Below are 27715 nucleotides of genomic sequence, written 5' to 3' on the forward strand. Positions count from 1 at the left end.
CTCTGTGGAGGGGTGGGGTTGAGTGCTCCGCAGTCCTCCTAGGGCCGCTCTGACCAGCGTCTCTGCGACTTCTCGCCTCCTCTCCATCTTTCCTCCCACAGCGGCCGCTCGGCCCCCGCCCCCTCGTCCTCCCAGCGGGTCTTCTTAGGCCGCTCTAGCCCGAGCAACCCCTCGTCTCTCTGATCTGGTCCATCCGGCTCCGGAGGGAGGCGCGGGTGGGTGAGCGAGGGAGTACGTGTATGGGGTCTAGGCCCGAGCCCCTGGAGACAGGTTCCGGCTCCGACACCCGCTCGCGCCCCGCACCCGGCTCTAGGGGTTTCTCTCGGACCTTCCGGGCCTGGCCCGGCACGACCCGCACCCTCTTTGGAGGCCCCCGCCGGGCTGTAGAGCCCTTCGCCCCCTGGGGACCGATCCGTATATAAGGTCCGTTTCGGCCTGCAGTGGCCCGCGTTTATAACTGCTGGACACCGTTTATGGGGTCAGATAGCCTATGGGGACCCGTGACTATAAGGGACTCCCACGGTCCCTAGGGGTGGGCCCCGTCCGGAACGACCTCATTTACATAGGTCTATAGGGCCTTTCCGTAGCTTCTAGAGCCCGTCTACAGCGGCGGTTCCCTTCGAGGGGTCTGCGACTCCTGGACCTCCGTGGTCTACAAGACCATGTCCCGTCTATAGAGGTCACATTTGTAGGGCCTCCCGCCGCAGGCAGGGTCCTCCCCGGTCTTTAAGGCCTGTCCCAGTCTGTCAGAGTCCGTGCGGGAAGAGGCGATGGCCCCGGGCAAGGCTCCGGCAGTGGCTCTGGCTCTATCTTTGGCCCTGCTGGGGCCGCTGTTCCCTGGGGCCCAGGCAGGGGACTGTAAGGGGCAGCGGCAAGTGCTGCGGGAGGCGCCCGGCTTCGTGACGGATGGTGCGGGCAACTACAGCGTCAATGGCAATTGCGAGTGGCTCATCGAGGGTGAGTGGGGCCGCGTGGGTCACACACCCACCCATTCGCTAATTTATTTGTGCACTCTTTAACTCCACTCACCGCATTCCCGCACCCCTGTTCTGGTCCGGGCCCTTTGCTCTGAAGTGCAGCCAACATGGGCCCTGCCCTGGGACGCCTGGAAGCCTGGTGGGGGAGTTGCCCACAGGCCCAGATGGACAGTTACAAGCCAAGAGCATCAGTGAGAGATATTCCGAATAACTGTTAGCAACTTAGGCTCTTAGCCCAACCACCTGCTTCAAATTTGGGTTCCACTGCAGCTTCCTTTCTGTGAGGTCCAGCTTCCCCTCCTCCCAGGTAGCATTCATACTAGTACTGACTTCATAGGGTTGTTGGAATTCAATGAGATCATTACTTAAGGTGCCTGGCACATGGTAAGTACACAGTAAATGGTATTAGGGTAATACTGTTGTTATTTCTAAAGTAGTCCGGTAAAGGCATTTTTTTCCCCTAGTCATTTACATGCCAGATATTATATTTGCTACTGGGACATAACAGAGACCAAGGCAACCCTAGCAACCTGTGATGACTTGGGGCTTAAAATCCAGTGGGGAAGACAAACACATGAATAGACAGTAAAAACCTAGAGTGGTTGGAACTGTGATGGAGGAACCCCAGGGGCCTTTGGGAGCCAGAGGAAGTAGCTGGCCTGGGGGCTGGGAGAAGAGAGAGGGCTTCCTGGGGGAGGAGATGTCTGAACTGAGATCCAAAGGACCGACAGGAATCAGCCAGGAGGATGGAAGAGCATTCCAGAGGGAACAGCCTGTGCAAAGGCCCCATCCTTATGCTTATGGGCTCCTGGTCCAGTGGGGGAAGCAGACCCACCCCCAAGGAGTGGGAACCCTGTCTGATTTAGCTTGGCCTGTAGCTAAGACCAAAAGCATGTGAAAGAGGGAACAGAAGGCCCCCCTAGGCCAGGAGTATAGCCCATGCAAAGGCCTGGTAGCAGGAGGGCTGATGTTTTTGAGGACCTAGAAATCTGTGCTATGACACAGAATACGTATCTGTGCTAGGACACAAAAATAGGAAGACAAACCGTGAACCAGAGGGTGAAGGACTGATTTTGAGCTGTATCCTGAGGGCACTAGGGAGGTGTCATGAGAAGTCCAGAGACAGTGGCTGGAGAAGTCCAGGAAGGCTTCTCGGCAGCGGATGTAGGAGCTGGCATCCAAGGAGTAGTAAGAGTACCCGAGGGGAGGTTCTGGGCAAAAGCCAGAGGAGTGAGGTCCCAGATCACGCATGGTCTCCCTTTACAGGCTGCAGAGCTTGGTCTTTATTTGGGGACACTGGGAAGTTGTGGGAGGGTTTTGAACAGGGAAGGGCATGATCTGATTTATGCTTTAGGTCCCCATGGCTGTTGTATGAAATATGGATGAAGCCAGTTTCTTGAGGATGAGTTTGTCTGTCTCCAGCATGGGGTCTGTTCCTGTCTGGGGGTGTGGGTGGGCACAGGATAGGAAGTATGGTATGTGTTTGATATACACATCATTCTTTGGCCTTAAGGAGCCCCAGCCTTGTTGGGGATGGTAATGCTGGCTGCAGATTTTATTCCTACAGTACGCTCAGGGCTTGAGACAGAAGGAGGTAGAGGGGTTGGGTAGATGGGTCTAGGGGGATGAGAGTATTCTCCAGGGGGGTCACAGAAGAGGAGCCCTTGGATAGGGTTCTGAGGCATACATAGGAGTTTGCTGGGTGAGAAAAAGGAACAGCTTCTGCGAAGACAAAGAGAGGCTGATGTGTCTCAGGAGCCATGTCTAGGTTTTTCTGGTCTGATCAGACTGCTGGCTGAGAGGTATGGAGGACGCCCCAAGCAGGGGAAGGAAGGCCTTCAATGTGATGCTGAGCAACTTGGCTTTTTCTCTTGGCATTGGTGGGGAGCCACAGAAGGATCTTGAGCAGGATTTAGAGCCACCTGCCTGGTGGGGGCTGGCCTAGAGACATGGTATGCTCATCCTGCAAGAGAGGAGGAGGTGTAGAGGGGCCGAGAGCAGAGAGGTGTTTAGGAAGTTTCACTAGTAAGACCTGGGGACCACCTGGCTGGACGTTGGAATAGGGAGTCTGGGCGACTTCCAGATCCTCCTTGATCTCCCATGCTTACTAGTGCCCGTCACCTTTGAGAACCAGCATGTTGCCCCATCTTTTAAAAAATAAGCACTGACCCACTTCCTTTTGTACCACATCCACACTTTATCGTAGGCAGTCCTCATAATATCCTCATGAATAAAGAGGCATTCTGCTTTTGAAAAGCAGGGGCTTGGGGTGCCTGGGTGGTGCACCTGGTTAACCGTCCAGCTCTTGGTTTCAGCTCAGGTTGTGATCTCAGGGTTGTGAGATTGAGCCTCGAGTCAGGCTCCTCACTTAGCTCAGCATGGCATCTACTTTGGATTTCTCTCTCCCTCCCCCTCTGCCCCTCCCCCCTGCATTCCCCTCACCCCTGTGCGCTCAAATAAATAAATCTAAAAAGAAAATGAAAAGCAGGGAGTTTTGGGGTTGAACCTCTGTCCAGGGGTACATGGGGTGGAGTCTGTGTTGGGTGGAAGCAGGAGATCTTGAACTTAGGGAGGACCTTGGAGAAAGCAGATAGTGAGCTGGCTTCTGGCATGCCCTTGACAAAGATGTACTTGTTGTGATTCTGGGAACTGAGCTTTATATTTTGGTTGAGGCTGGCAAGATTCTGGGAGGTCTGGTTGCCTAGTCTGGTGCAGTGGTTCTTCTTCATTCCCCAGACCATGGTTTGGGTCTGTGTGATGTTCCTGGGGTTCTGGAGGGAGAGCTGCCAACTTCAGCCAGCTTTCTTTCTTTCTTTTCTTTCTTTCTTTCTTTTTTTTTAGATTTTATTTATTTATTTGGCAGAGAGAGAGAGCACAGCAGGGAGAGAGGCTGAGGGAGAGGAAGAAGTAGGCTCCCTGCAGAGCAGGGGAAGCCCAATATGGGACTCAATCCCAGGACTCTGGGATCATGACCTGAGCCAAAGGCGGTGGCTTAACCAACAGAGCCACCCAGGCGCCCTTCAGTATTCTTTCTTTTGTGTGGTTCTTCAGTCCTTCATCCAGCATTTCCTGAGCCCTCACTCAGTGGCAGGCACTGTGTGGGTTAATGTCAGGGAGGGACCCCAAGATGAGTTAGGCCTAGGCCCTGCCCCATGGGCCTCCTTGGCTGCAGAGGATACAGACGCAGACATAGGTGGTCCTGGCACAGAGAAATGAAGGTTATAATGGAAAGCGAGAGCCCCCAAGATAGGCACCTAACCTAGCAGTGGGGGGGGGCATCAGGGAAGGCTTCCTGGAGGAGTTTGCTCTTACCAAGGGAGTAAGTGCTCCAGAGAGAGAGGCTTGTGCAAAGGCCCAGCTCCTGATGGAGTTACAAGGAGTAAGCTGACGTGAGACAAATGAGACTTCAGACTCCAGGTTAGGGAGCTGGGCTTTGTTCTGGGGATGGTGGGGAGCCATGGAGGGCTTTATTTTATTTATTTATTTATTTATTTAAAGATTTTATTTATTTATTTGACAGAGAGAGATCACAAGTAAGCAGAGAGAGAGAGGAGGAAGCAGGCTCCCTGCTGAGCAGAGAGCCCAATGTGGGACTGGATCCCAGGACCCTGAGATCATGACCTGAGCTGAAGGCAGCAGCTTAATCCACTGAGCCACCCAGGCGCCCTATTTATTTATTTTTTAAGAGAGCATGTGAGCAAGTGCAGGAGAAGGAGGGGTAGAGGGAGAGAGAATCCTTTTTTTGTTTTTGGTTTTTTTTTTTTGGTGCCAAAACCAAGAGCAGAACCAGAGAGAGAAAATCTTCAAGCAGGCTCCACGCTTAGCTGAGGTCGTGACCTGAGACACATAACAACTAAGCCATCCAGGTACCCCAGCCATGGAGGGCTTTTGAACAGGGTAGGGCCAGAACCAGATGCCAAGTGGGGACAGTCTCTCAGGGACCCTTGTCAGGGCAAGACGGGAGGCCAGGGAGGAGGCTGAATCAATGAGCCTGGGAAGAGACAGCGAGGCCTGGAGTCACCATCTTGAATCTTCCCATCAGCCTTGGTGGGTGGGGAGAGTATCTCCATTTTACATAAAGGAAACCGAGGTTCAGAGAGCCCGTGGAACCAGCCCAAGATCACACGGCTAGTGAGTGGTGTGTGAGCATCTCTAGTACGCAGGGGAGTGTGCTGAGGGACATCGGGGAAGGGGCTGGCCCAGTGTCCCCCAACAGGTCAGGAGTGGAGCAGGAACCCAGGTCTAGTTTCCCGAGCCCCCAGTGTAAGATGTGGGATGGGGGTTATGGAGGGCTAGGCCTCTCCTGTGGTCCTAGCTGGATGTCCGCTGGGACTGCGGTCATCTGAACACTCACCTGGGCCAGACGTCAATGAAAGCTCCCTCGAGGGGCTGGTGGTTGCTGGCTGGGGTTGTCAGGTGGGACGCTGGCCCGCGCCCCTCCCCCCACCCCATGTGGCTTTGGCTTTTCGGAGCTTGACAGCTGTGTTCTGAGAAGGAGCATTCTGGGATGTCCAGGTAGAAGCTGCGAGACTTCTCTGATCCAGCCGTGCAAGGGCCAGAATGTCTGCTTTGCTGCTGTGTGTCGGTCACGCTAGTCTCTTGGAGGGTCTTCCCAAGGTACAGGGAGCGAGGAATCAGCCCTCCCCTCTTGATGGGAGCGGCCAAGAAGTTTCAGTCAGCCTTAGGACTGTTACAACTCTACTTCCCAGATGGAGAAACAGATTCAGAGAGGTTAGGAGACTTGCCCGAGGCCACACAGCTAGTAGTTAGTAAGTGGCAGAGCCAGGAAGTGAGCCCAGGCAGGCTGGCTCAAGTCTGTGCCTTTAGCTACTACAAGAAACCGAGCGGAGACCTGGGGAGGTGGGGAGAGGAGCTGTGGTACTCCAAGGTTTGGCCCATCCAGGGGGAAGAAACTGGCCTGCCCCTCAGGCTTAGTGTCGGAGGCTTACAGCTCTGTGTGACCCCCCGGGGTTGGGTTCTTTCTGGGGCCCTTCAGCTTGGCTGCCGGAGTGGTGGGAGGTGTTCAGCCTGGTCTCAGGAGGCCTTTCTGGGGCTGACACTGTAATTCCTTCTCTGGCCCCCATCTCCTTGGCTGTCACTGCTCTGGTCTCTCTGGGCTGTTGAGACCAGGGGGCCCCTCGAAGGCAGAGCTCAGGTCTGACTTATCTTTGGGCCTTCAACATCACCAGGCAGGCCTTGGTATTTTGGGATGGGGTACATGGAGGCACAGGAAGAGGGTCCACATCTGAGCCCAGCACCCTCTACTCTCCCTGCCCAGCCCCAAGCCCCCAGCACCGGATCCTGCTGGACTTCCTTTTCCTGGACACGGAATGCACTTACGACTACCTGTTCGTGTATGATGGGGACTCTCCTCGAGGGCCCCTGCTTGCCAGTCTGAGTGGGAGCACTCGGCCTCCACCCATCGAGGCCTCCTCAGGCAAGGTTGGTGGGGCCGGTTGGTGGGGGTCTCTGGCTGGAGTTCTGGGTGGACTTTGGAGGAAGGGGGTTCGATACACAGAAGAAAACAAAAGAGGGGGAGGGGCAGAGACCCAGCAAGAGAGAGTTGGCAGCAAAGAAGGGTGGAGAGAGACCCAAGAAAGGAGGCAGGGACGCGCCGGGTGGGGTGGGGTGGGGATGGGAGCAGCCCACCCCCCAGTCCAGTCCCCGGAGCCCCTGCAGCCGTGCGCATCTTGTGCCTGCAGATGCTGCTGCATCTCTTCAGCGATGCCAACTACAACCTTCTGGGATTCAATGCCTCCTTCCGCTTCTCCCTGTGCCCTGGGGGCTGCAGCGGCCGTGGGCAGTGCCGGGCCCCTGGGGTGTGCGCCTGCGAGCCTGGCTGGGGGGGCCCTGACTGCAGCCTGCAGGAGTGTTCAGCCTACTGCGGCAGCCACGGCACCTGCGCCTCGGTGAGCCTGTCCCCAGCTGTGTGTCCCCCGCCCCCAGGTGACCACACCTACTGCTCCATGTGCCCCTGCCTGAAACTCCCTGGCCCCTTAGGACCCTGCTGTCACCCTCAGGACTCCCCTCTCCTCCCAGACCCCACTCCCATCTGCCCTCCAGCCCCGCCTTGCCTTCATCTGGGGCCCCTCCTGTGCCTGTGTCCACCCTTCCTGCCTGTAACCTACCTTTCGCCGGTGAACCTACCTGCCTTCCAGACTCCATCATCCCACCCAGTCACTTTTTCTGGCCTTGGGCCCCCAGCCCTGACTTCTGCCTGCTGACCACTGACCTTGTGCCTCAGCCATGCACACACAGCCTTGGGACTAGATCACATCTTGAGCCCTCCTGCCTTCACCTCCCCAGACTGAGGTCGTCCAGCCTAGGCTGACCTTGCCCTCACCGCTGCCTTCTCCTCCAGTCTCTCTTGCTATCTGTCCTCATTTTCCTCTCCAGGGCCTTCTGTTGTTCCCATTCCCTTTTCTTGATGGTCTGTCTGCCGTCTGCTTTTTCCTATCTCTCTGCTTCTCTCTGGTTGTGTCTCTATGTCCCTTTCTTCCTCTGTCTGTTGGCCTGTCTCCTTCCTGGCTGTTACTCCATCTCTCCTTTCCTGTCCACCTTTTTCCTTCTCCCTTTCGGTCCCGTGTGCCCCCCCCCGGCTTCATCTCTCCTCCCCCTTTCTCTCTCTCTTTCTCTCTCCATCCTTGCCTTTGTGTGCCCGTCCCCCTCCAGCCTCTGGGACCATGCCGCTGTGAGCCTGGCTTCCTGGGACGCGCCTGTGACCTGCACCTATGGGAGAACCAGGGGGCTGGCTGGTGGCACAATGTGAGTGCCGAGGACCCCACCTTCTCAGCCCGGATTGGTGCAGCTGGTGCCTTCCTGTCCCCACCAGGGCTGCTGGCCATTTTCGGAGGTGAGCTGATGGGGCATGCATCTGGGGTCTGGCGGCCTGTGGCCAGGGCCTGAGCCCATCTGTCCCTCAACAGGCCAGGACCTCAACAGCGCTCTGGGGGACCTGGTCCTATACAACTTCTCTGCCAACACCTGGGAGCGCTGGGACCTGAGTCCTGCCCCGGTATGAATCCCTGCTGCCTTCCACCCCCAGGCTGCCTGATTCCCCCTCCCCCCTCGGAGGCGCCTGTCCACTCCAGCAGCCCCAGCTAGGGCACCCTAGAGCGACCCCACCACCCCATACGCCCTCGGGCTTGCTGCTTGATTCAGGCCCACGTCATCCTCCCAGTGCCGCTTTTCTACGTTTGGCTTTCTTTTTTGCTTCCTGTATCCTTTTTTGCATCTTATTCTTCTGTGAATCTCCTGTCTCTTTCTCTTGGTTTCTCTTTCCATTTTTGTTTCTGCGCATTGGTCTTCTGCTCTCTCTTGGTCTCTGTGTCTCCTCTGGACTGTCTATCAGTCTGTCTTTCCCTCTGCTTTTCTCTGCCATTTCCCCTATCCCCTATCCCTACCCCCCAGCCTCCTTTTTTTTTTTTTTTTTTTTAATTTGTTTTTCTTTGCTTGTGTCTGTCTTGCTGGGTCTGTCTTCCTTTCTCTCTTTGTGTATCTCTGTTTTTCTCTGTGTCTCTACATCTCTCTCTTTCTGGTTGGCTTTCTTGTCACTCTGTGTCACCATCCTGTCTCCCGGTCTCTTGCCTACAGGCTGCCCGGCACTCCCACGTGGCTGTGGCCTGGGCCGGCGCCCTGGTGCTCATGGGCGGCGAGCTGGCTGATGGCTCCCTCACCAGTGATGTGTGGGCCTTTAGCCCGCTGGGCGGGGGCCACTGGGAGCTCCTTGCACCACCTGCCTTGGGTTCCTCAGGGCCACCAGGCCTGGCAGGTCATGCAGCTGCCCTGGTGGACGATGTCTGGCTCTATGTGTCCGGTGGCCGCACGCAGCACGACCTCTTCTCCTCTGGCCTCTTTCGTTTTCGCCTCGATGGCACCAGTGGAGGCTACTGGGAGCAGGTGATTCCGGCCGGCGGGCGGCCCCCTGCCGCCACTGGCCACTCCATGGTGTTCCACGCGCCCTCACGCACCTTGCTGGTTCACGGTGGACACCGGCCCTCCACTGCTAGGTGAGTGACCTGCTCTGCAGGGCCAAGCCTGGCCTGGTCACCTGGGTCTTCAGTCTTTAGTGGTGTTTGCCCATTGATGGACTTTCTCAGTCATCCGGGCCTTCCTTCCTTAGGTCATTCCCTAGTTCACTCGTTCTTTTATTTGCTCATCTGCTCACTGACTCTCTAACCCTTCATTCAGTCTCTTGGCCACTTACTTCCCACATTCTCCCACCCATCTGTCCGCTCATCTACGCCCTGCTGGGTCAAGGCCAGCCCTGGCTAGATGATATGCAGAATCCAGAGATGACCAGACCCAGGTCCTGTCCACTGGGAGGCGGGTGAGGACATAAACCTCATCACGCCAGTCTCACCCTGACCCATCATGGGGCTCTTGAGAGCCTGGAGAAGGGAGAGAAGCCCTTCCTGCCCTGAGGCCCTCCTCTGCTCCTACCAATAGGTTCTCTGTGCGGGTGAACTCCACTGAGCTCTTTCACGTGGATCGGCGCGTGTGGACCACCCTGAAGGGCCGGGATGGGCTTCAGGGCCCACGGGAGAGAGCCTTCCACACAGCCAGTGTCCTGGGGAACTACATGGTGGTCTATGGTGAGGAGGCTCCCTGGTCCTGCCTGCCTGCCTGCCAGGGCCCCACGCCCACACTGAGCTGAGGCTCCCTGCCTGAGGGTCCCCACCTTCGCCAGGCTTGCCAGCTGTGCCCCTTTCCTCCTTTCCCAGGGGGCAATGTGCACACCCATTACCAGGAGGAGAAGTGCTATGAAGATGGCCTCTTCTTCTACCACCTTGGCTGTCATCAGTGGGTGTCGGGGGCCGAGCTCGCCCCCCCAGGAACCCCTGAGGGTGAGTGGCCCCCTCTGTTTTCCTGAGAGTCACACCTCCCTGACAGTGAAACTGGGCTTTGGGCAGGAACCATGTTGGTGCTCGTAGGGTGAGCCAGGTATGCTGTTGGAGCTGGGCTCTGGAGGCCAGCCCATGCTGGGGGCAGCGTGGGGCCTCAGTTGCCATGGAGATGGGAGGCCGGCCCCAGAGCATTGGTCTAGGCTCCAGCCAGCTTTTGTCCATTTCCAGCTGCCCCAGGGAACCGCCTGTGTTTGACCTTTTCAAGGTCATAGAGTGGGCAAGTGGTAGAACCAGGATGGCTGGCCCCAGGCAACCATTTGTAAAACGGGAATGACAGTAGCACTTAAACCACTGGGCTGTCGTGAGAGCAGTTGAGATGGCACGAAGAAGGAAGACTGCCTAGCCAAGGGCTCAGTATGTTGACTTTATGAAGGTGCCAAGAAGGGGGTGTGGAAGAACCTTTCAAACTCCTTAAATCAGACTGCTTAGAGAATCAGAAAGAAGCCACAGGTCCTGAGCTCGGAAAGACACTTGTACACACAAACCGGGCATATCATTTCAGGGCGCTGTGGACTTCAGGAGACCCATCTCCTCTCCCTGCTCCACTGGACAGAAGAGCAAGGACAGAGAAAGTCATAAGGAAGGGACATTGACATTTAAGGGGTAGGCTGAGTGAAGGGTTCCCCATGGAACCCTGTTTGACCATCAGGATTAAAGCCTTGGCCTGGCATTCAAGGCCTCGAATCCAAGGCTCTTCTGTTGGTCACCGACCATTTACCCATCACTTAGGACTCCTAGTTCTGAGTGACAGGCTCCAACCCAACCAGCTTGAGCAAAACCAAGTTTCTTAGCTCTCTTGAGTGACAGCTGGCTTCAGTCTGGCCTGGGTCTGGAAGTTCACAGGTTGGCATCAGCTAGTTCTCTTTCAAGTTTGTTTCAGTCTGTGGCAGGTTTGTCTTTTGCAAATGGTCGCCAGCAGCCCTGGGCCTATATACTACCCCTTTAAAAGGCCCAGAGGGAGGAAGCACATGCCTTTTCCCCCAAAATCGTAGGAATTAGGTCCTCTTCCTGAATGAGTCCCTGACATGACAGGCCTGGGCTACACCCCAGTGCCTCTAGAGGCTGGGTTAGCTCAACTCGACCTGTGGACTGTGATGGGAGAGGGTGGTTTTCCAGAGGAGGATCAGAGGCTATCCCAGGGTGGGAGGCTGATGCCAGACAAAACCAGGTCAGAGTCCAGTGGCCTTGCCTCATGGCTCCCTGAGGGCAGGAAGATGGTCTATGTCTAGAGGAGGAAACCAAGATAAAGAGAAGTTGCTTCTCCTACTCAGTGCCACACAGCTAGTTGGACCCGTGATTTGAACCCAAGTAAGTGGAAGACCTAGGAATGGAAGCCAGGTTTTTCTGACTCCAAAGATCAGGCTCTGTCATCAAAAGGTGTCCCGGGCAGTGGTGTGGGGATGCGTTCAGTTGAAGCAGGAAGTCGGGGGCTGGACTGGGGCATGAGAAAGTTGGGACAGTCCTCCTGGCAAGGGAGCCATGAGCTTGGGAAACTGGTTGGAATCTCATGTCCTTGGGTTGGTGGGGGGTGGGGTGTCTGTATTCTAGGCCGAGCAGCACCTCCCAGTGGGCGGTACTCACATGTAGCAGCTGTGCTTGGAGGCAGCGTCCTGTTGGTGGCTGGGGGGTACAGTGGCCGGCCCCGTGGGGACTTGATGGCCTACAAGGTGCCTCCCTTTGTGTTCCAGGCGCCTGCTCCGGACGTGAGCACTGGGGAGATAGGGAGAGGGTGGCTGCTTGGGGTGGGGGGGAACTGGGAGGAGGCATGGTTCCCAGGGAGGTGGGAGCAAGTTGGGGTGGGTGCCTGGGAGAAGGACTGGGGGTCCCTGGGGCTGAGGGCAGAGTGGATAGGGGTCCTTAAGGTGTCAAGCAGTTGGGGTTCCCTGGGATCATCAAGGTGGGTATGAGGGAACAGGCTCCCAGTCTGAGGAGCGCCCCCCACCCCCGTGTCTCTGCAGTACCACTTAGACTATTGCTCCATGTACACGGACCACAGCGTCTGCTCCCGTGACCCTGAGTGCAGCTGGTGTCAGGGGGCCTGCCAAGCTGCGCCACCTCCTGGGACTCCCTCTGGGGCTGTGAGTGACCATCCCAGTGCTCTTTCTCCTCGCACGGAGACTCGACCCTCAGTGTCTCCCTCTGTCGAAACCCAGTAGAGGACTTTCTTCCATTTGGGAGACTTGTTTTCACACGAAGCTTGGCACTCCTGACCTCTGACCCCTGAACCTCTGGCCCATCCTGATCCTTTTGAACTTACAACCCTGCAGAGCCCCTAGGTCCTGTCCACTCGATCTTTCTCATTCCAGTTCATTTTCAGTTCCCTTCTCCGATTGCCTGCCGCTTTCTACTCTGTGACTCTTGAACCTGCAGCACTTCCCAGGTCCCCGTGAAGCCCCCGTGGACAGTAACCCCTGTCCCTCCCTTCCCTGCAGTGTCCAGCTGCCAGCTGCCTGGGCCTGGGTCGCCTTCTGGGTGACTGCCAGGCCTGCCTGGCCTTCAGCAGCCCCACAGCTCCTCCCCGGGGGCCTGGCTCCCTGGGCTGGTGTGTGCATAATGAAAGCTGCCTCCCCCGGCCTGGTGAGTATGCAAGGGTGGTGTGGGATGGAGCGGTGCAGCACCCCACACTGACTGCCATTCCCGCCCTCCTCCTGTCCTCACAGAGCAGGCCCGCTGCCGAGGGGAGCAGATCTCGGGCACCGTGGGCTGGTGGGGGCCTGTGCCTGTCTTTGTCACATCCCTGGAGGCCTGCATCACCCAGAGCTTCCTGCCTGGCCTGCACCTGCTCACTTTCCAGCAGCCACCCAATGCCTCCCAGCCTGACAAGGTGGGGAGCCAGGGGATGGGGCCCAGTGTGTGGTCCTGGGGTTTTCATTGTTCAAATGGTTCTATACCAATCTTGTGGTTTCATAATAAGCCTTTACATTTAAGGGTTTGATCTTCCTTATTGCATAAGAGGTTTTTTTTTTTTTTAAAGATTTTGTTTATTTATTTGACAGAGAGAGATCACAAGTAGGCAGAGAGGTAGGCAGAGAGAGAGAGAGAGAGGAGGAAGCAGGCTCCCTGCTGAGCAGAGAGCCTGATGCAGGGTTGGATCCCAGGACCCTGGGATCATGACGTGAGCCGAAGGCAGATGCTTAACTGACAGAGCCACTCAGGTGCCCCATCATAAGAGTTTTTTAAATTGTGCTAAAACACACATCACATGAAATTTACCATCAGCAACATGAAGCACATTCACAGTATTGTGCGATCATCACCTAGTTCTAGAACATGCTCGTTACCCCATAAAGAAACTCCAGATCCATTAAGTAATCCCTCTCTGTTCCCCCTCTCCTCCAGCCCCTGGCAACTGCTAACCTTTTAGTGATGTGTCGTTGGCAATCCGCTAACTGTGGATTTGCCAACTCTCGTATGTCGTGTAGCTGTCCCCAGCATCCCCCCAACTCGATGTCACCCTGAGTCTCTTCAGAAGATCATCTGGGTTTTCTTTTATATCCTTGTAGGTCTACTTATTCAGATACATGCACATGTGACATTTAATTCTTTTTTTTTTTTAAATATTTTATTTATTTATTTGATAGAGCGAGAGAGGGAACACACGTGGGGGAATGGGAGAGGGAGAAGCAGGCTTCCCGCCAAGCAGGGAGCCCGATGTGGGGCTCGATCCTGGGGCCCTGGGATCAGACCTGAGCTGAAGGCAGACACTTAACGACTGAGCCACCCAGGCACCCCTAATTATTATTATTTTTCTTCCCCCAAAAGTAATATTCCAGTCTCACTACACTGCCACTTCTGTTTTTTTTTTTTCTTAAAGATTTTATTTATTTACTTGGCAGACAGAGATCACAAGTAAGCAGAGAGCAGACAAACAGAGAGGGGGAAGCAGGCTCCCTGCTGAGCAGAGAGCCTGATGTGGGGCTCAATCCCAGGACTCTGGGACCATGACCTGAGCCAAAGGCGAGGTTTTAACCCACTGAGCCACCCAGGCACTGCGCCACTTCTGTTTTTTAACATGTCCTGGCAAGCTTTTTAGAACTTAGGAAACACCCTCAATTTTTTTTTTAAGAGTTTTGTAATACTCCAATTTAGATTCTAGAGCTGTAGTGCTGTAGTTCCCTTAAGTAGTCCTTTGTTGACGAATACTTGGCTTATTCCATTCTTTTGCACTTATAAAATGATTATAAAATGCATGCGAATAAATCATGTAGTATGTCTGTCACTTTGAATGTTGGATCTGGATTCTCTCTTTTTTTTTAAAAACTCGTGTGCTGGTTTATTATTATATAACCAAGAACATGTTACATAGGGTGAGGTCTGGAAGGTTCGTGAGCAAAGGAGCTCTGTCCCCATATAGAGCTAGGGTCTGGGAGTTCACAGGAGCTAGGGTGTGACCCCTCTGCTGGCATGGGCTGGCATGGGCTGTGTTCACCAACTTGGAAATTTCTATGAACCCTGTAGTTCAGGGACTTTTTAAAATAGCGTGGACTCTTAAGGGCTTTGCTGGAAAGTGGAAAGGTGGACTGTTGGGGAAGAAGCTCTTGAAAGGTCTGGGGTCTTGGAGTTTGATGAAGGAGGTGATGAGCGGGGGGGCCGGGACCGTGCTATCTATTGTCCAAGTTGGAGTACTGACTCCCGAGTGCCCCTGGCCTCGGTCTCTCATTTGATGCAAGAGGGAAGGAAGTTGGGGTGCCTGATTTTTTCTGGTTCTGATGTTTGCCTGAGAGGCGTGGCCACCATGGGGCCACTCGGAGAGGCACTCACGCATACCTTCCTCCCCGGCGGGCCCAGGTCTTGATCGTCCGCAGTACAACCATCACCCTGACGCCCAGCCCAGAGACCGATGTGTCCCTGGTCTACCGTGGCTTCATCCACCCCCTGCTGCCTGGAGGGCCCGGAGGGGCGGGGGCTGAGGATGTAGCTGTGTGGGCCCGGGCCCAGCGTCTGCACGTCGTGGCTCGGATGGCCCGGGGCCCTGACACGGAGAACATGGTAAGGGTGCCTGACCATTCAGGGGGCTGTTAGTAGCAAATATGGGGAGTGGGGTATATAGTGCAGGGAGGGGCTGGGGAGAAATCAGAGGCATGGGACATATCCTTAGTGGAGGGAGTGCCCTGGGGCTTTCAGTTATGAATGGAATTGGGAAGGAATTTTGAAGAAGGTGTGGAAGGTCTGAGTTACCAAGTCAAACGCCCCCAAGCAGGCCATGGGTGATGGTAGTGGGGTTAGTTGAGGGTTCTCAGAGGTTCTTGGGGGTCTAAGGATCTCTGAAGCCCTCTTCCTCTTCCCAGGACGGAGGTGAGGTGGGTTTGGGGCTCTTGAAGGTTTCAGGGGTTGGGTCAGCTGGAACGTTCTGACCCCTGTATCTGTCCCTCACCTGTACCCAGGAGGAGGTGGGGCGCTGGGTTGCTCAGCAGGAGAAGGAGACGAGGCGGCTGCAGCGCCCAGGGTCTGCTCGCCTCTTCCCGCTGCCTGGCCGGGGCCACAAGTACGCAGTGGAGATCCGGGGCCAGCTCAATGGCTCAGCAGGCCCTGGGCACAGCGAACTCACTCTGCTGTGGGACCGGACTGGCGTGCCAGGTGGCAGCGTGAGTACTTTTGCCCGGGCCTCAGACCCCTGGAGCTTTCTGAACCCCAGGCTGCAAATTCTAACTCTCCTGACCTAACCTCCCACTCCCTGACTCTTGACCTCTGGGCCTCACCTGGAGCCCTCCAGACACCAACCTCTGACCCTCAGACTCTGACCTGATCTCACATTCTGACCCCCTGCCCATATCTCTTACTCCCCTTGCTCTGACTTCTGCCCTCTGTGCTCTGCTCCCTCATCTGGATGCTCTCAACCCCCAATCCCCTTTTGTCTTCTCCTCCTAAAGCCTGACTTTCCACATGCTAGAGTTCTTGACCTTGTCTCTGAACACTTAAGTGTTCAGCACTCAACCCTGACCCCTACCCCGGCCCTCAGCTCCTGCCCTGGGTGGACCCCTGGCCCTCACGTGAGCCCTTCCCCCAGGAGATCTCCTTCTTCTTCCTGGAGCCCTACCGCTCTTCAGCCTGTTCCTCCTACTCCTCCTGCCTGGGATGCTTGGCAGACCAGGGCTGTGGCTGGTGCCTGAGCAGCGCCTCCTGCCACCTACGCCAGAGCGGGGCCCACTGCGGGGACGACTGGGCCGGCGGGTCCCTGCTGGTGCTGGTGCCTGCCCTCTGCCCGCTCTGCGAGGAGCACCGAGACTGTCATGCCTGCACTCAGGTGCCTGCCAGGCCATGGAGGGGAAGTCTCAGGGTCAAGGCAGCCGAATTAGGCGACCATGGGTGGGGGCGGGGGTGAGCCCGCTGGAATTGGCACCGGCATCCAAGGGGTCCCTTGTGTACAGTGGGGGGAGACAGGTGGGCCATTGTCCTTGATCTGCAGGTGAGAGCCAGGTGGGGAGCAGAGGAGAGGGGCTAGAGAGTGGGCTCCTGGCAGTCAGGACTCTCGCAGTTGTAAGGGTGAGAAAACCCCAGTTAGCACCTTTTTACCGGAGGGCCTTTATGGGCTCGGGCCCCAGAGCCCAGAGATAGGTCTTTAGGTGTGTGGTTTAGGCAGTGTCGTCGGCATCCACCTTCTCCATCCTATATCCTTGCTTCCCTTGGATGTTTACTTCTTGGGAGAGGCAAGGGAACCATAAGGGCCTCAGACTTTCATCCCCCTCCTTACCCCCCCCAAGTCCCAAGTAAGAGAGAGCACCTTTCTGTCCCCACCCCCCTTTCGCCCCCAGCTCAGCGGAAGTCCCAGAAGCAGATTTTGTTGGCTCTGGTTGGGTCTTGTGCCAGTTCTCAGAACCATCTGGGAGGCTGGGGTAGAGGGGCGGGAGTGTGGCCCCTTATCTACCTCTGGGGCTTAAGGATCCATCAGCTGCAACTGGACCAGACACAGGGGTTCTTTGCCTCAAAAGGAGGTGGATGCTGGGAAGGCAGATCCCATGGATGCCATTGGCTGAAGGAGGAAGTCTGGAGAGACAGGCAGCGGGGGAGGGAAGGGGGCTTGGAGGGGTGGTCTGTGGGGTGGGGCAGGTGAGGGAAGCAGCTGCTTATGGATCCCGAGGTAGATGGCTAAGCTGGGCTCTAACTCCTTCTTTAATTCCCCAGGACTCCTTCTGCGAGTGGCATCAGAGCACCAGCCGCAAAGGGGATGCCGCATGCAGCCGGCGGGGCCGGAGTCGGGGTGCCCTGAAGAGCCCAGAGGAGTGTCCCCCACTCTGCAGCCAGTGAGCCACCTGGGCCCAGGGAGTGGGGATGTAGGGAGCTTGGGGGAGCTGGTGCACAGTTTGACCTGCCCCTGCTCCCCACCCCCAGGCGCCTGACCTGTGACGACTGTCTTGCCAACTCCAGCCAGTGCGCCTGGTGCCAGTCCACGCATACCTGTTTCTTGTTCGCGGCCTACCTGGCCCGCTACCCACATGGGGGCTGCCGCGGCTGGGATGACAGGTGTGGTCTGGGCAGGGGGGTGAGGCTCACAGAGAGAAGGGCAGGGCGCGGTGGGTAGGGCTCGGACACCCCCACCCACACCTGTCGCCCCACAGTGTGCACTCGGAGCCTCGGTGCCGGAGCTGTGACCGCTTCCTGACCTGCCACGAGTGTCTGCAGAGCCACGAGTGCGGCTGGTGTGGCAACGAGGACAACCCCACGCTGGGCCGGTGAGGCCGGGACCACAAGGCTGGAGGGCTGGTGTGTGGGCAGGGTGTGGGGCTCTCTCCCACTCTGATTCTAATGGCTGATTGTCTCTGTTTCTTCCCTTTCCCTCTCTCTTCTCCATCTCCACCCTCTCCCTGTCTCTGTGACTGGTTTCTTCTCATCGTTCCTCCTTGTCTTTCTGTTTCTGTCTTTTCTTCTCTCTCCCATTAACTATTTTCCCGTGTGTCTCTCCCATCCCCTGGTTGCTTGTCACAATTCCTCCTGTCGGATTCCTCTGGCTGGGTTTCTTTGTCTCTCCTTCATTTCTGCTGTGTCTTTCTGTCCATATTCATATGCCTGTTTCTCTTTCTCTGATTGGTCCCTTTCTGTCTGTCTCAATCTCTCGATTCTTTATCATCTCCCTGTTCCCTCCCTCTCCTCTGTCCCCAACCTCCCACCCCCCCAGGTGCCTCCAGGGAGACTTCTCAGGGCCACTGGGTGGGGGAAACTGCTCCCTGTGGGTGGGGGAAGGCTTGGGGCTGTCGGCGGCCCTCCCTGCCCGCTGGGCGTATGCCCGCTGTCCTGACGTGGATGAGTGTCGTCTCGGCCTGGCGCGGTGCCACCTGCGGGCAAGCTGCCTGAACACACCCCTCAGCTACGAGTGTCACTGCCAGCGAGGCTACCAGGGTGATGGTGTCACCTACTGCAACCGCACGTGAGCTGGGAGGGATTTCCATGGAGATGTCGCCCTGGGGCTGGGGCACTTGTAGATGGAGGGAGGAAGCCATTGTGGTGCTGGGGTGCCTCCCTGGGGAACCAGCATCCCTGTGAGCCAGGGGGCTTTACCTTGGGGGTTAGGCCCTCATTAGAGTGACGGGGTCTCCAGTGTAGCACTAGTTACTGTGGAGACGGGTCACTCCTGGACTGCAAGCCACAGTCTTCTGCGTTGCCATGGAGATGGAGGAGGATCGAGTTGAAAGGGATTTTCACAGAGAGCAGATCCCTGGTGGTGACATGTGGTTACCATAGAGACAGGAGTTACCACGTGGGACGCCCACAGAGTCCCGGACGGGTGGCAGCGGGGAGAACAGGCGATGGCCTGGGATGGCGTTGTTGTGGAGAGGAGGGGGCGGACTGGGGCGGGAGGTGGGTGTGACTTGGGTACTCTGGCCCAGCTAGCCTTGCCCCCCCCATGCCCTCAGGTGCCTGGAAGACTGTGGCCATGGTGTGTGTAGCGGTCCCCCTGACTTCACCTGCGTGTGTGACCTGGGCTGGACGTCAGACCTGCCCCCGCCCACACCTGCCCCAGGACCTCCTGTGCCCCGTTGCTCCCGGGACTGTGGCTGCAACTTTCACAGCCACTGCCGCAGGCGGGGGCCTGGCTTCTGTGATGAGTGCCAGGGTGAGCGGCCTCCTCCTTGACTCCCGGGGCTGGCCTCAGAGACCCTCCTCAGGGCTCTAGTGTCCTTCCTCTGCCTGGGCTTCTGGGTCCCCCAACCCAGCTAGTGCTCCTCCTGCCCCATGGCCTGCTCCAGACCCCACACGGTTTCAGTGCCACCCATGTCTTTGGTGGGGGCTTGGTCTCCCCTCTGGGGGTGTGCAGTACCTCCCCAGTCTGGGTTCCCCCAGTCACCGTGGTCTGGAGCAGCTGTGTGGGGTCAGGGATCAGCTGAGCATTGTAGGGCTCCTCTTGCCCTTGACCTGACTCTGTGTCCTACCTGCCCCGGGCCTCCACAGACTGGACGTGGGGGGAGCACTGTGAGCGGTGCCGGCCCGGCAGCTTTGGCAACGCCACGGGCTCGGGTGGCTGCCGGCCGTGCCAGTGCAATGGGCATGGAGACCCGCGCCGTGGCCACTGTGACAACCTCAGCGGGCTCTGCTTCTGCCAGGACCACACTGAAGGTGCCCACTGCCAGCTCTGCTCCCCTGGCTACTATGGGGACCCCCGGTGAGCCAGGGGCCCACCAGGAGGGCCGGGGGAGGATTAGGGATGGGATGGGACAGGACGGGACCCGTCTGATGCTCTTGCTCTCTCCTCCATCTACCCAGGGCTGGTGGCTCCTGTTTCCGGGAGTGTGGGGGTCGTGCCCTCCTCACCAACGTGTCCTCAGTGGCGCTGGGCTCACGCCGGGTTGGGGGGCTGCTGCCTCCAGGGGGCAGGGCAGCGAGAGCCGGGCTGGGTCTATCCTACTGTGTGTGGGTTGTCTCAGCCACCGAGTTGCTGCAGCCCTGTGCCCCTGGGACCCTCTGTCCCCCACTCACCCTCACCTTCTCCCCCGACAGCAGCACCCCCTGCACGGTGAGTACTGAGGGCACCAGGGTTCAGGCCCATGTCTCCCCAGCCCAGTCCGAATCCGCAGACGGACCCTGACCCCGCATCCCTGTTTCTTTATCCTCCAAACTTTAAGCTGTCGTCTTCAGATCACAGACCTTCATTCCGGAGCCCACAGACCCTCCCGTTCCCCAAATCACCTGTTTCCTGGGCCTCCCATGCCCCAGTCCAGGTGTGCTTGGTATTTGTCGTGTGTGGGTCAACTCTGACCGGTAGGTTGTGGCCGCCAGGAGCTATGTGTTGAGAGAGAGGCTCTGTGCGAGAGTGCCTGATCCCTGAGCTGTGTCTGCTGTGAACACAGGAGGGGGATGGTGGCCGCAGTGTGACTCTATGTCCGGAAGTTTCAGACGGCCCATTTTCCTGGGCTCAGAGTGTCTTCCCCTCTTGAGCTCCTCCTCCTCCTCCTGGACCCCACACATCCCTCTTCCTCACCTCTGCCGTCCCCTGAACCTTCATTCTGTGCCCTCCACCTCCAGCTGAGCTACGTCCTGGCCTTTGATGGATTCCCGCGCTTCCTGGACACTGGCGTCGTGCAGTCGGACCGCAGCCTCATCGCTGCCTTCTGCGGCCAGCGGCGGGACAGGCCCCTCACTGTGCAGGCCCTGTCGGGTACGGGGTCTAGGGAAAGTGGGACCCTGTCCGAGGCTGTGTAGCCCTTGCCCCTTACACTGTCTCCCAAGGTAGGCTCAAGGCCCAGCCTGACTCTGCCTCCGACTCCCTGGCTGATGCCGGCTCTTGTCACATCTGGGTGGCAGAGAGGATTGCCCTGGCTGGGCTGCCTGTCTGGGGAGAAGGGCTGAGTGGGACAAGTCTCTGGGGGACACAGAATGTAGTGTGGGAAAGCCCTTGCCCCCTCCTCAGCCTGGTGGTTCTCAGCCAGAGGGATTTTGCCCCTTGGGCCCTTTGGCTCTGTTCTGGGCAGGGGCCAGAGGTGCTGCTCTGCAATCTGCAGTGCCCCAGACACCCCACAGCCGAGACTCACCAGGTCCCATGGCGTTGGCAGCACTGAGGGTTTGGGAAACTGGCTCCAGCTGAGCGAATTGCTATAGAAATGATTCATTACCTGTGGCAGTTGAGGGGCCCAAGTTTGGGAAATGTTTCTGTTCGCCTTGTAGATGAGTGAGATCTCCAAGGCTGGGGCAGGTAGTTGGCCGGCTGGCTCGGGATCGCGTGCCACCTCAGCCCCTCCCCAGGGAGCCGCTAGGACTGAGGGGCCCTCCTTTCATTCAGCCGTTGGGGGCACCCCCAGTGAGGCACGCCTGAGCTGGGTGCCAGGGGTTCAGCAGGGAACAGGGGGATGCAGGCCCTGCCTTCAGGCACCCATGGCAGGGGTGGGGTGCAGTGGGGGACAGACAGCACTGAACAAATTACAGTCAGAACAGGGACGCCTCTGCTAAGGGACAGAGGAAGTGGGAAGGAGCAGCCACCTGGCTGGTCTGGGGAGTTGGGGAGGGCTTTTTCGTAGAGGGATATTTTCCTGGAGGTCTGAAGGGGTCCTTGTGTGCCGGGGTGAGAGGGGGTGACTTCTCCAGGCCAGAAGAGCAGTGGGTGCCCAGGCCCTGAGAGGCTGGAAGGGGGCCTGCTGTGCTGGAGTGCTTAGGGCTGGGACAGTGGGAGTCCTTGAGGTCAGAGGGCCTACAGCCCCCCTCGAGCATCATTTTAATGAGATTGTATATGCATATGCTCTAATTCCTGCCCCCTTCCCCACTGCTAATCTCTTTGTAGGTAGACCTCGCTTTATGACTGAGCTGTAGGGAGCTGTGCAGGGTTTCCAGCTTGGTTTCGAGCTGCCGGCATGGGATTGGGATCAGAATTTGATGGGTTGGGTGAGGGAAAGGGTGTGCAGTGTGTGGGGAAACAGTGAAGCATGACACTGATCCTAAATGATAAGGAGTGCCTTGTTGCCCTGCCCGGTGACACCAGATTCTCTCTAACCCCGGGGATAGAGTCGCGTCCTGGAGCCCGGCCCGGCCACAAGCTTCTGGCCCCTCTCCCCGCACAGGGCTGCTGGTGCTGCACTGGGAGGCCAATGGCTCCTCATCATGGGGCTTCAACGCTTCTGTGGGTTCTGCCCGCTGCGGGTCGGGGGGCCCCGGGAGCTGCCCGGTCCCCCAGGAGTGTGTGCCCCAGGATGGAGCCACTGGTGCTGGACTCTGCCGATGTCCCCAGGGCTGGGCTGGCCCCCACTGCCGCATGGCTCTGTGTCCTGAGAACTGTAGTGCCCACAGTGGGGCAGGGACTTGTAACCAGGTATGGGGGGAACGGGCAAGCCACAGGGGGGCGGGGGTGGTACGCCGGCTCCCCTGAGCCTCCTTCTGCTGTTCCCCAGAGCCTCGGTGTGTGCATCTGTGCCGAGGGCTTTGGGGGCCCCGACTGTGGCACAAAACTGGACGGTGGGCAGCTGGTCTGGGAGACCCTCATGGACAGCCGCCTCTCAGCCGTGAGTTGTGGGTACCACTGCATGGAGGTGCCATGCTGCCCGCTTCCTGGATGGTTCTCCCCTTCCCTCCATCCCTGGGACCACCCCTCAGCCCCGACTCCCAGCCTGATCCCACGCGTCCCCCACCTCTGCCCCCAGGACACTGCCAGCCGATTCTTACACCGCCTGGGGCACACCATGGTTGAGGGACCTGAGGCCACCTTGTGGATGTTTGGGGGCCTCGGCCTGCCCCAGGGGCTGCTGGGAAACCTGTACAGGTGAGGACAGCCTCCGGAGTGGGTGGGGGGATGCCTGAACGAGAGGAGGTCACCTCAGGAGATGTTGACATGTGTGTCACATATGAGTTCCCTCGGGTGTAAACAACAAAAACAAAACCAAAAAAACTGGTGTTAACAAAAACCTTTGGGGGCGCCAGGTGGGTCAGTTCGTTGGGCATCTGCTTTCGGCTCAGGTCATGATCCCAGGGTCCTAGGATCAAGCCCCGAATGGGACTCCCTGTTCAGTGGGTAGTCTGCTTCTCCCTTTGCCCCCGCCACTGCTTGTGTGTGCACTCTCTCTGTCATGCGCTTTTCCTCAAATAAGTAGATAAAGTATCAAAACAGCAACAACAACAAAATCCTCTACAGGTAAAAGATACCCAAAAGATGCTGGGATGCCTGTCACAGGAGGCTCACCCTTATTTGGGCAGTTGCCACCCCAGGGGAGGGACGTAAGATGGTTGTCAAAGGAGGGGCACACTAGGGGATTTGGGGATATGCCTGGGGGAGGTGACCCCAGGTCATGAGGGGATGACTGTATGGTGAGCTTCCTTTTCCGCCCCTTGGTGCCAGGTACTCAGTGAGTGAGCGGCGGTGGACACAGATGTTGGCGGGAGCTGAGGATGGGGGCCCGGGGCCGTCACCCCGCTCCTTCCACGCAGCTGCCTACGTGTCTGCTGGGCGTGGTGCTATGTACCTTCTGGGGGGACTCACAGCTGGGGGTGTTACTCGCGACTTCTGGGTGCTCAACCTCACCACCCTGCAGTGGCGGCAGGAGAAGGTGAGCCCCTCTCCCTTCCCCAAGCATGTCCCCTCCTGCCCCCCCACAAGCTGTCTCTAGCAGGGCCCACCAGAGTTCTCCTGCCCATCTCACCCCCACGGGATGCAGCTTCCCCCAGAAGGTACATGGCACTGAGCAGGCAGAAAAGGCAAGGGGGCCTACCGCACCCCTGCTGGGACCAACCATGGCAAGTTAGAAGCTTGGGGTCTGACAGCTGCGGGCAGCTCACTACCTCCTTATCTGTTCAAGGGGAGTGTGGAGAGTTCTGAGTCTTGTTTCTGCCTGGAAGCTGAGCCCTAACCTCTGGCTCCTCGGTGACCTCTGCCCTTTATCCTCCAGGTGCCCCAGACCGTGGAGCTGCCGGCGGTGGCCGGTCACACCCTCACTGCCCGTCGAGGCCTGTCTCTGCTCCTGGTGGGTGGGTACTCCCCTGAAAATGGCTTCAACCAGCAGCTGTTCGAGTACCAGCTGGTGACTGGCACCTGGGTGTCCGGAGCCCAGAGCGGGACACCCCCAACGGGTAAGGCTGGGGACAAGGAGGGGACAGCACCTTGAATGCCAGGCCATCCAGGCTTTGTGGAGGCCCTCTGACCACTGCCATACCCTGTGGTCCCTGCCCCTTAGACCTTGTTATGTTCCTGTCTTTCCCCCACACCCACCCAGGTTCTCAGACCCATTCTTGGGAAGTTCAGTTTCCTGCAAGAGGCAGCCCACCGCCTGCCCAGTGACAGTGGGTTTCTGCATTCCTCTCTTAGGTCCTAGATCCCTGCCCCTCAGGCATTCCCTTTTTCCCTTCTTTGCTCACTGTATCCCCCAGGACATGCAGGTAACCCCATCTCCCCCTCTTCTCTTGCCGGGAATTGCAAGTGCTGGTCCTTTTGAGCCGAAGCAGGAGGCGGGGGTTGACAAGAGCTCCTGCCTGGTATGGGAGCCTAGGAAGAAGGGGAACCTAGGAAAGTGGGAGGGCAGTCCTAATTACCAGCCCTCCCCGCACTGTCTGCTCACTTGTGCTCCCCAGGTCTCTACGGTCATTCTGCGGTGTACCACGAGGGCACTGACTCCCTCTATGTGTTTGGGGGTTTCCGCTTCCACGTGGAGCTGGCTGCCCCATCCCCTGAGCTCTACTCCCTGCACTGTCCCGATCGCACCTGGAGCCTGCTGGCCCCTTCCCAGGGGGCAAAGGTCAGGAAAAGAGGCATATACAGCTTGATCGAGAGGGCAGGAAGGGCCCCCCACCCCAACCCAGTGCCCCAGGGACTGGCTGAAACCTGGACTACTAGTCCCCTCCTTTACAGTCCCCTAGACTCAACTGTGCCCCCATCACATCTCCCCTTCTTCCATCACTCACTTGGAGGGAAGCATCCTAGAGCAGGAGGTCAGAGGCCTAGCTTCTGCCCCAACTCTGCCCCACTGTTGGTGTGGCCCTCCAGTTCCCAGCCTCCCCTTCTGTAAAACCTGGGACTGATGCCTCTTGTGGTGGCCGCCTTCAAGGCCAGAGGAGATAGTAGGTGGGAGTACGTGGTCCCTGGATATGCTGGTTAGAGATGATTGAGTGTTCCATCTGCGAACATATTTCCTTTTGGGGACTGGACTATAAGGGAGGCCTGAGCCTCCCCCTAGATGTCCTCAGCCCAGCTGGCCAGGTCACACGAGAAATGTGGGATTCATCTCAAGCAGCCTAGGCCAGGTTCCTGGGGGAACAGCACAGGGCATGGGGGTTCCAGGAGTTTGAGAGAGGGAGCTGGCCCTGGGGGCTGCTCTGAAGAATGAAGGAGGTCTTCTGGAGGAAGGAGCTGAGATTTGAGGGAGGTTGGGTTGGGTAGGGCTGGTGGGGGCTGAGGTGTGGGAGGGTGGTGGGTGGACTGAGAGGTGAGTAGAGGAATGTGGGCTCTGACCGGCCATTTTGCCGGTGTCTCCCCAACAGCCCCGCCCCCGACTTTTCCATGCCTCAGCCCTGCTGGGGGACACCATGGTGGTCCTTGGGGGGCGCTCGGAACCTGATGAGTTCAGCAGCGACATTCTGCTCTACCAGGTCAACTGCAATGCCTGGCTCCTGCCTGACCTGACCCGTAAGTCCAGCGCCCCCCCCAGCGGGCCCTGGGGACGTCCCGTAGGAGCTCTGGCCCTGTCCTAGGACCCCACTCATCCGGAGTCCCTCTGGCCCCATTAGACCTCCCAGAGTTAAGCAAAGCTGTTACTTAAATACCCACAGAGATGCCTGCCTTCCTTTTCTTTTCTTGGGAAGTTTGTTTATTGTTTTGATTATAAAAGTAGTAATAGGGGTATCTGGGTGGTTAAGCATCAGCCATTGTCTCAGGTTATGACCCCAGGGTCCTGCGATCAAGCCCTGCATCAGAGCCCTGATCGGCTCCTTACTCAGTGGGGAGTCTGCTTCTCCCTCTACTGCTCCCCCTGCTTGTGTTCCTTCACTGTCAAATAAATAAATAAAACCTTAAACCAAAAAAAAGTAATAACAGTCATTGTATATAATTGGTGAAATAAAAAGGAAAAAATCCTCATGATCCCACTTTCTGGAGACACCCCTGTTATACTTGGGGGTGTTTCTTTCCAGTCTGTTGTTGAGAGGCCAGAAAGGGGCTTGGACCTTGTCTTTTTTGCTTTCCAGCGTGACTGTGTACGCCTCTGGGCCTTTTCCGTTTTGGTTCTCTCTCTGGCCTTCGGTCTCTAATTCCCTTTTGCCCTTAACCTGTATTGTTAAATGCTCTGTGACTTTTTATTTCTTTATTTTCCCCTGGAGCATTTTTAAAAATTATTTTTAATTTTTAAGAAGATTTCATTTATTTTTTTTTTTTGAAAGAGCGTGAGAAAGCACTCTCTCTAAAAAAAATAAATGAAATCTTAAAATTAAAAAAAAATTAAAAATTCTCCAGGGGAAAATAAATAAATAAATATTTAAAAAAAATTTTTTTTTAAAAGATTATATTTATTTGTCAGAGAGAGATGGGGAAAGAGAGTGAGCACAGGCAGACAGAATGGCAGACAGAGGCAGAGGGAGAAGCAGGCTCCCTGCTGAGCAAGGAGCCCGATGTGGGACTCGATCCCAGGATGCTGGGATTATGACTTGAGCCGAAGGCAGCTGCTTAACCAACTGAGCCACCCAGGCGTCCCTATTTTTTTAATTTTTAAGAAGATTTATTTTTTTGAGAAAGAGTGAGAAAGAAACTAGGGGGAGCACCAAAGGGAGAGGCAGGCTCCCCACTGAGCAGGGACCCCGATGTGGGGCTTGATCCCAGGATCCGGGGATCATGACCTGAGCGAAGGCAGAGGCTTAATCCACTGAGCCACCCGGACGTCCCCTTTTCTGGAGGATTTTACAGACTTGAGGTGAACTTCACATAAGAAAAGGAACAGTTGTGAAATTGACGATGCAGCGGCATCTGGCGCCTTCCCCATGTGCGACCTCTGTTGGGTTCCAGAAGCTTGCTCCCTTTCCTTATTCCATTCTTTCCACTTCCTTTTCCTGTTTGTCCCTCACTCTCTTGTCCTGCCATCTGTGTTCTTTTGCCCTGTCTGGCCTTACGTATCTTCTCTGTCTCCATCTCTGTGGTCCTCAGTCCATTGCCCTGCTCGGTGTCCCTCTCTGACCGGCCTCTTCGTGGGGCTCTCTTCCCTAAGTCTCTGAACAGTCTGTCTTTTCCCAGGCCCAGCCTCCGTGGGGGCCCCGATGGAGGAGTCCGTGTCCCATGCTGTGGCGGCAGTAGGGGGCCGTCTGTACCTCTCAGGGGGCTTCGGGGGCGTGGCCTTGGGCCGCCTGCTGGCCCTGACCTTGCCCCCTGACCCTTGCCGCCTGCTGCCCTCACCCGAAGCTTGTAACCAGTCTGAGGCCTGCACCTGGTGCCACGGGGCCTGCTTGTCTGGGGACCAGGCTCATAGGTAACCATGGTGACCAAACGGCACATGGTGGGCAGTACCCGTGCTCCCCGAAGGGGGTTCCGTGCTAGGTCAGGCTTGCAGTGTGCGGGGGTGCTCAGCAGTGTACTGTCCAGGCAGGACACTAGCTCATGTGGGAGAATGGACAACCACACCACAAGCAGGGTCAGGCTGGGGGACCCTTGAGTGAGAAGCCCTGCTTGTGGGCTGGGGTGTCATCCAGGAATGTTTCCTGGAGGAGCTGGGACCGAACTGGGTCCCGAATGACCACTAGAGTTTAGACCAGTGAAGGTTCAGAAGCGGGGCTGTGCCCGGTGTATTTTAGGGACCTTCTATGCTGGGGGAACATGAGACTAGAGCAGTGCGTGGGGGCAGCTCAGAAAGGGCTCCCAGAGCCTGGCTATGGTGCTGGTCTTCTGTTTGGGAAGCCAGACATCTCAGGAAGCTGAAAGGGCTGACCTTGGTTCAGCATAAACTCTTTGGC

At 57.2% G+C, this 27715-nt stretch overlaps 1 protein-coding gene across 2 annotated transcripts in view; it reads left to right on the top strand.

Moving 5' to 3' along the window:
• The first annotated feature begins 10 nt into the window (after nt 1-10).
• The window catches only part of MEGF8 (multiple EGF like domains 8), a 36802-nt gene continuing 9097 nt past the window's right edge, over nt 11-27715 (top strand). Inside the window, exons 1-31 of one of the 2 annotated variants that reach the window (XM_082711071.1) lie at nt 56-957; nt 6256-6419; nt 6680-6886; nt 7650-7830; nt 7904-7992; nt 8571-8986; nt 9426-9571; nt 9701-9823; nt 11432-11586; nt 11842-11961; nt 12316-12460; nt 12544-12707; nt 14672-14872; nt 15268-15468; nt 15891-16127; nt 17006-17124; nt 17213-17344; nt 17440-17553; nt 17997-18245; nt 18733-18932; nt 19268-19478; nt 19580-19829; nt 20339-20471; nt 21865-22112; nt 22192-22302; nt 22441-22559; nt 23133-23340; nt 23680-23860; nt 24359-24522; nt 25265-25409; nt 27003-27234. In XM_082711071.1, coding sequence (XP_082567197.1) covers nt 771-957; nt 6256-6419; nt 6680-6886; nt 7650-7830; nt 7904-7992; nt 8571-8986; nt 9426-9571; nt 9701-9823; nt 11432-11586; nt 11842-11961; nt 12316-12460; nt 12544-12707; nt 14672-14872; nt 15268-15468; nt 15891-16127; nt 17006-17124; nt 17213-17344; nt 17440-17553; nt 17997-18245; nt 18733-18932; nt 19268-19478; nt 19580-19829; nt 20339-20471; nt 21865-22112; nt 22192-22302; nt 22441-22559; nt 23133-23340; nt 23680-23860; nt 24359-24522; nt 25265-25409; nt 27003-27234 — 5552 coding nt within the window. In that variant the 5' untranslated portion in view covers nt 56-770. Of the gene's footprint in view, nt 958-6255; nt 6420-6679; nt 6887-7649; nt 7831-7903; nt 7993-8570; nt 8987-9425; nt 9572-9700; nt 9824-11431; nt 11587-11841; nt 11962-12315; nt 12461-12543; nt 12708-14671; nt 14873-15267; nt 15469-15890; nt 16128-17005; nt 17125-17212; nt 17345-17439; nt 17554-17996; nt 18246-18732; nt 18933-19267; nt 19479-19579; nt 19830-20338; nt 20472-21864; nt 22113-22191; nt 22303-22440; nt 22560-23132; nt 23341-23679; nt 23861-24358; nt 24523-25264; nt 25410-27002; nt 27235-27715 lie in introns of both variants that reach the window. The other variant, XM_082711072.1, reaches the window with a different exon arrangement.

Source organism: Mustela nivalis, assembly GCF_964662115.1.
Source record: "Mustela nivalis genome assembly, chromosome: 18".
In the NCBI taxonomy this organism is placed as follows: Eukaryota; Metazoa; Chordata; class Mammalia; order Carnivora; family Mustelidae; genus Mustela; species Mustela nivalis.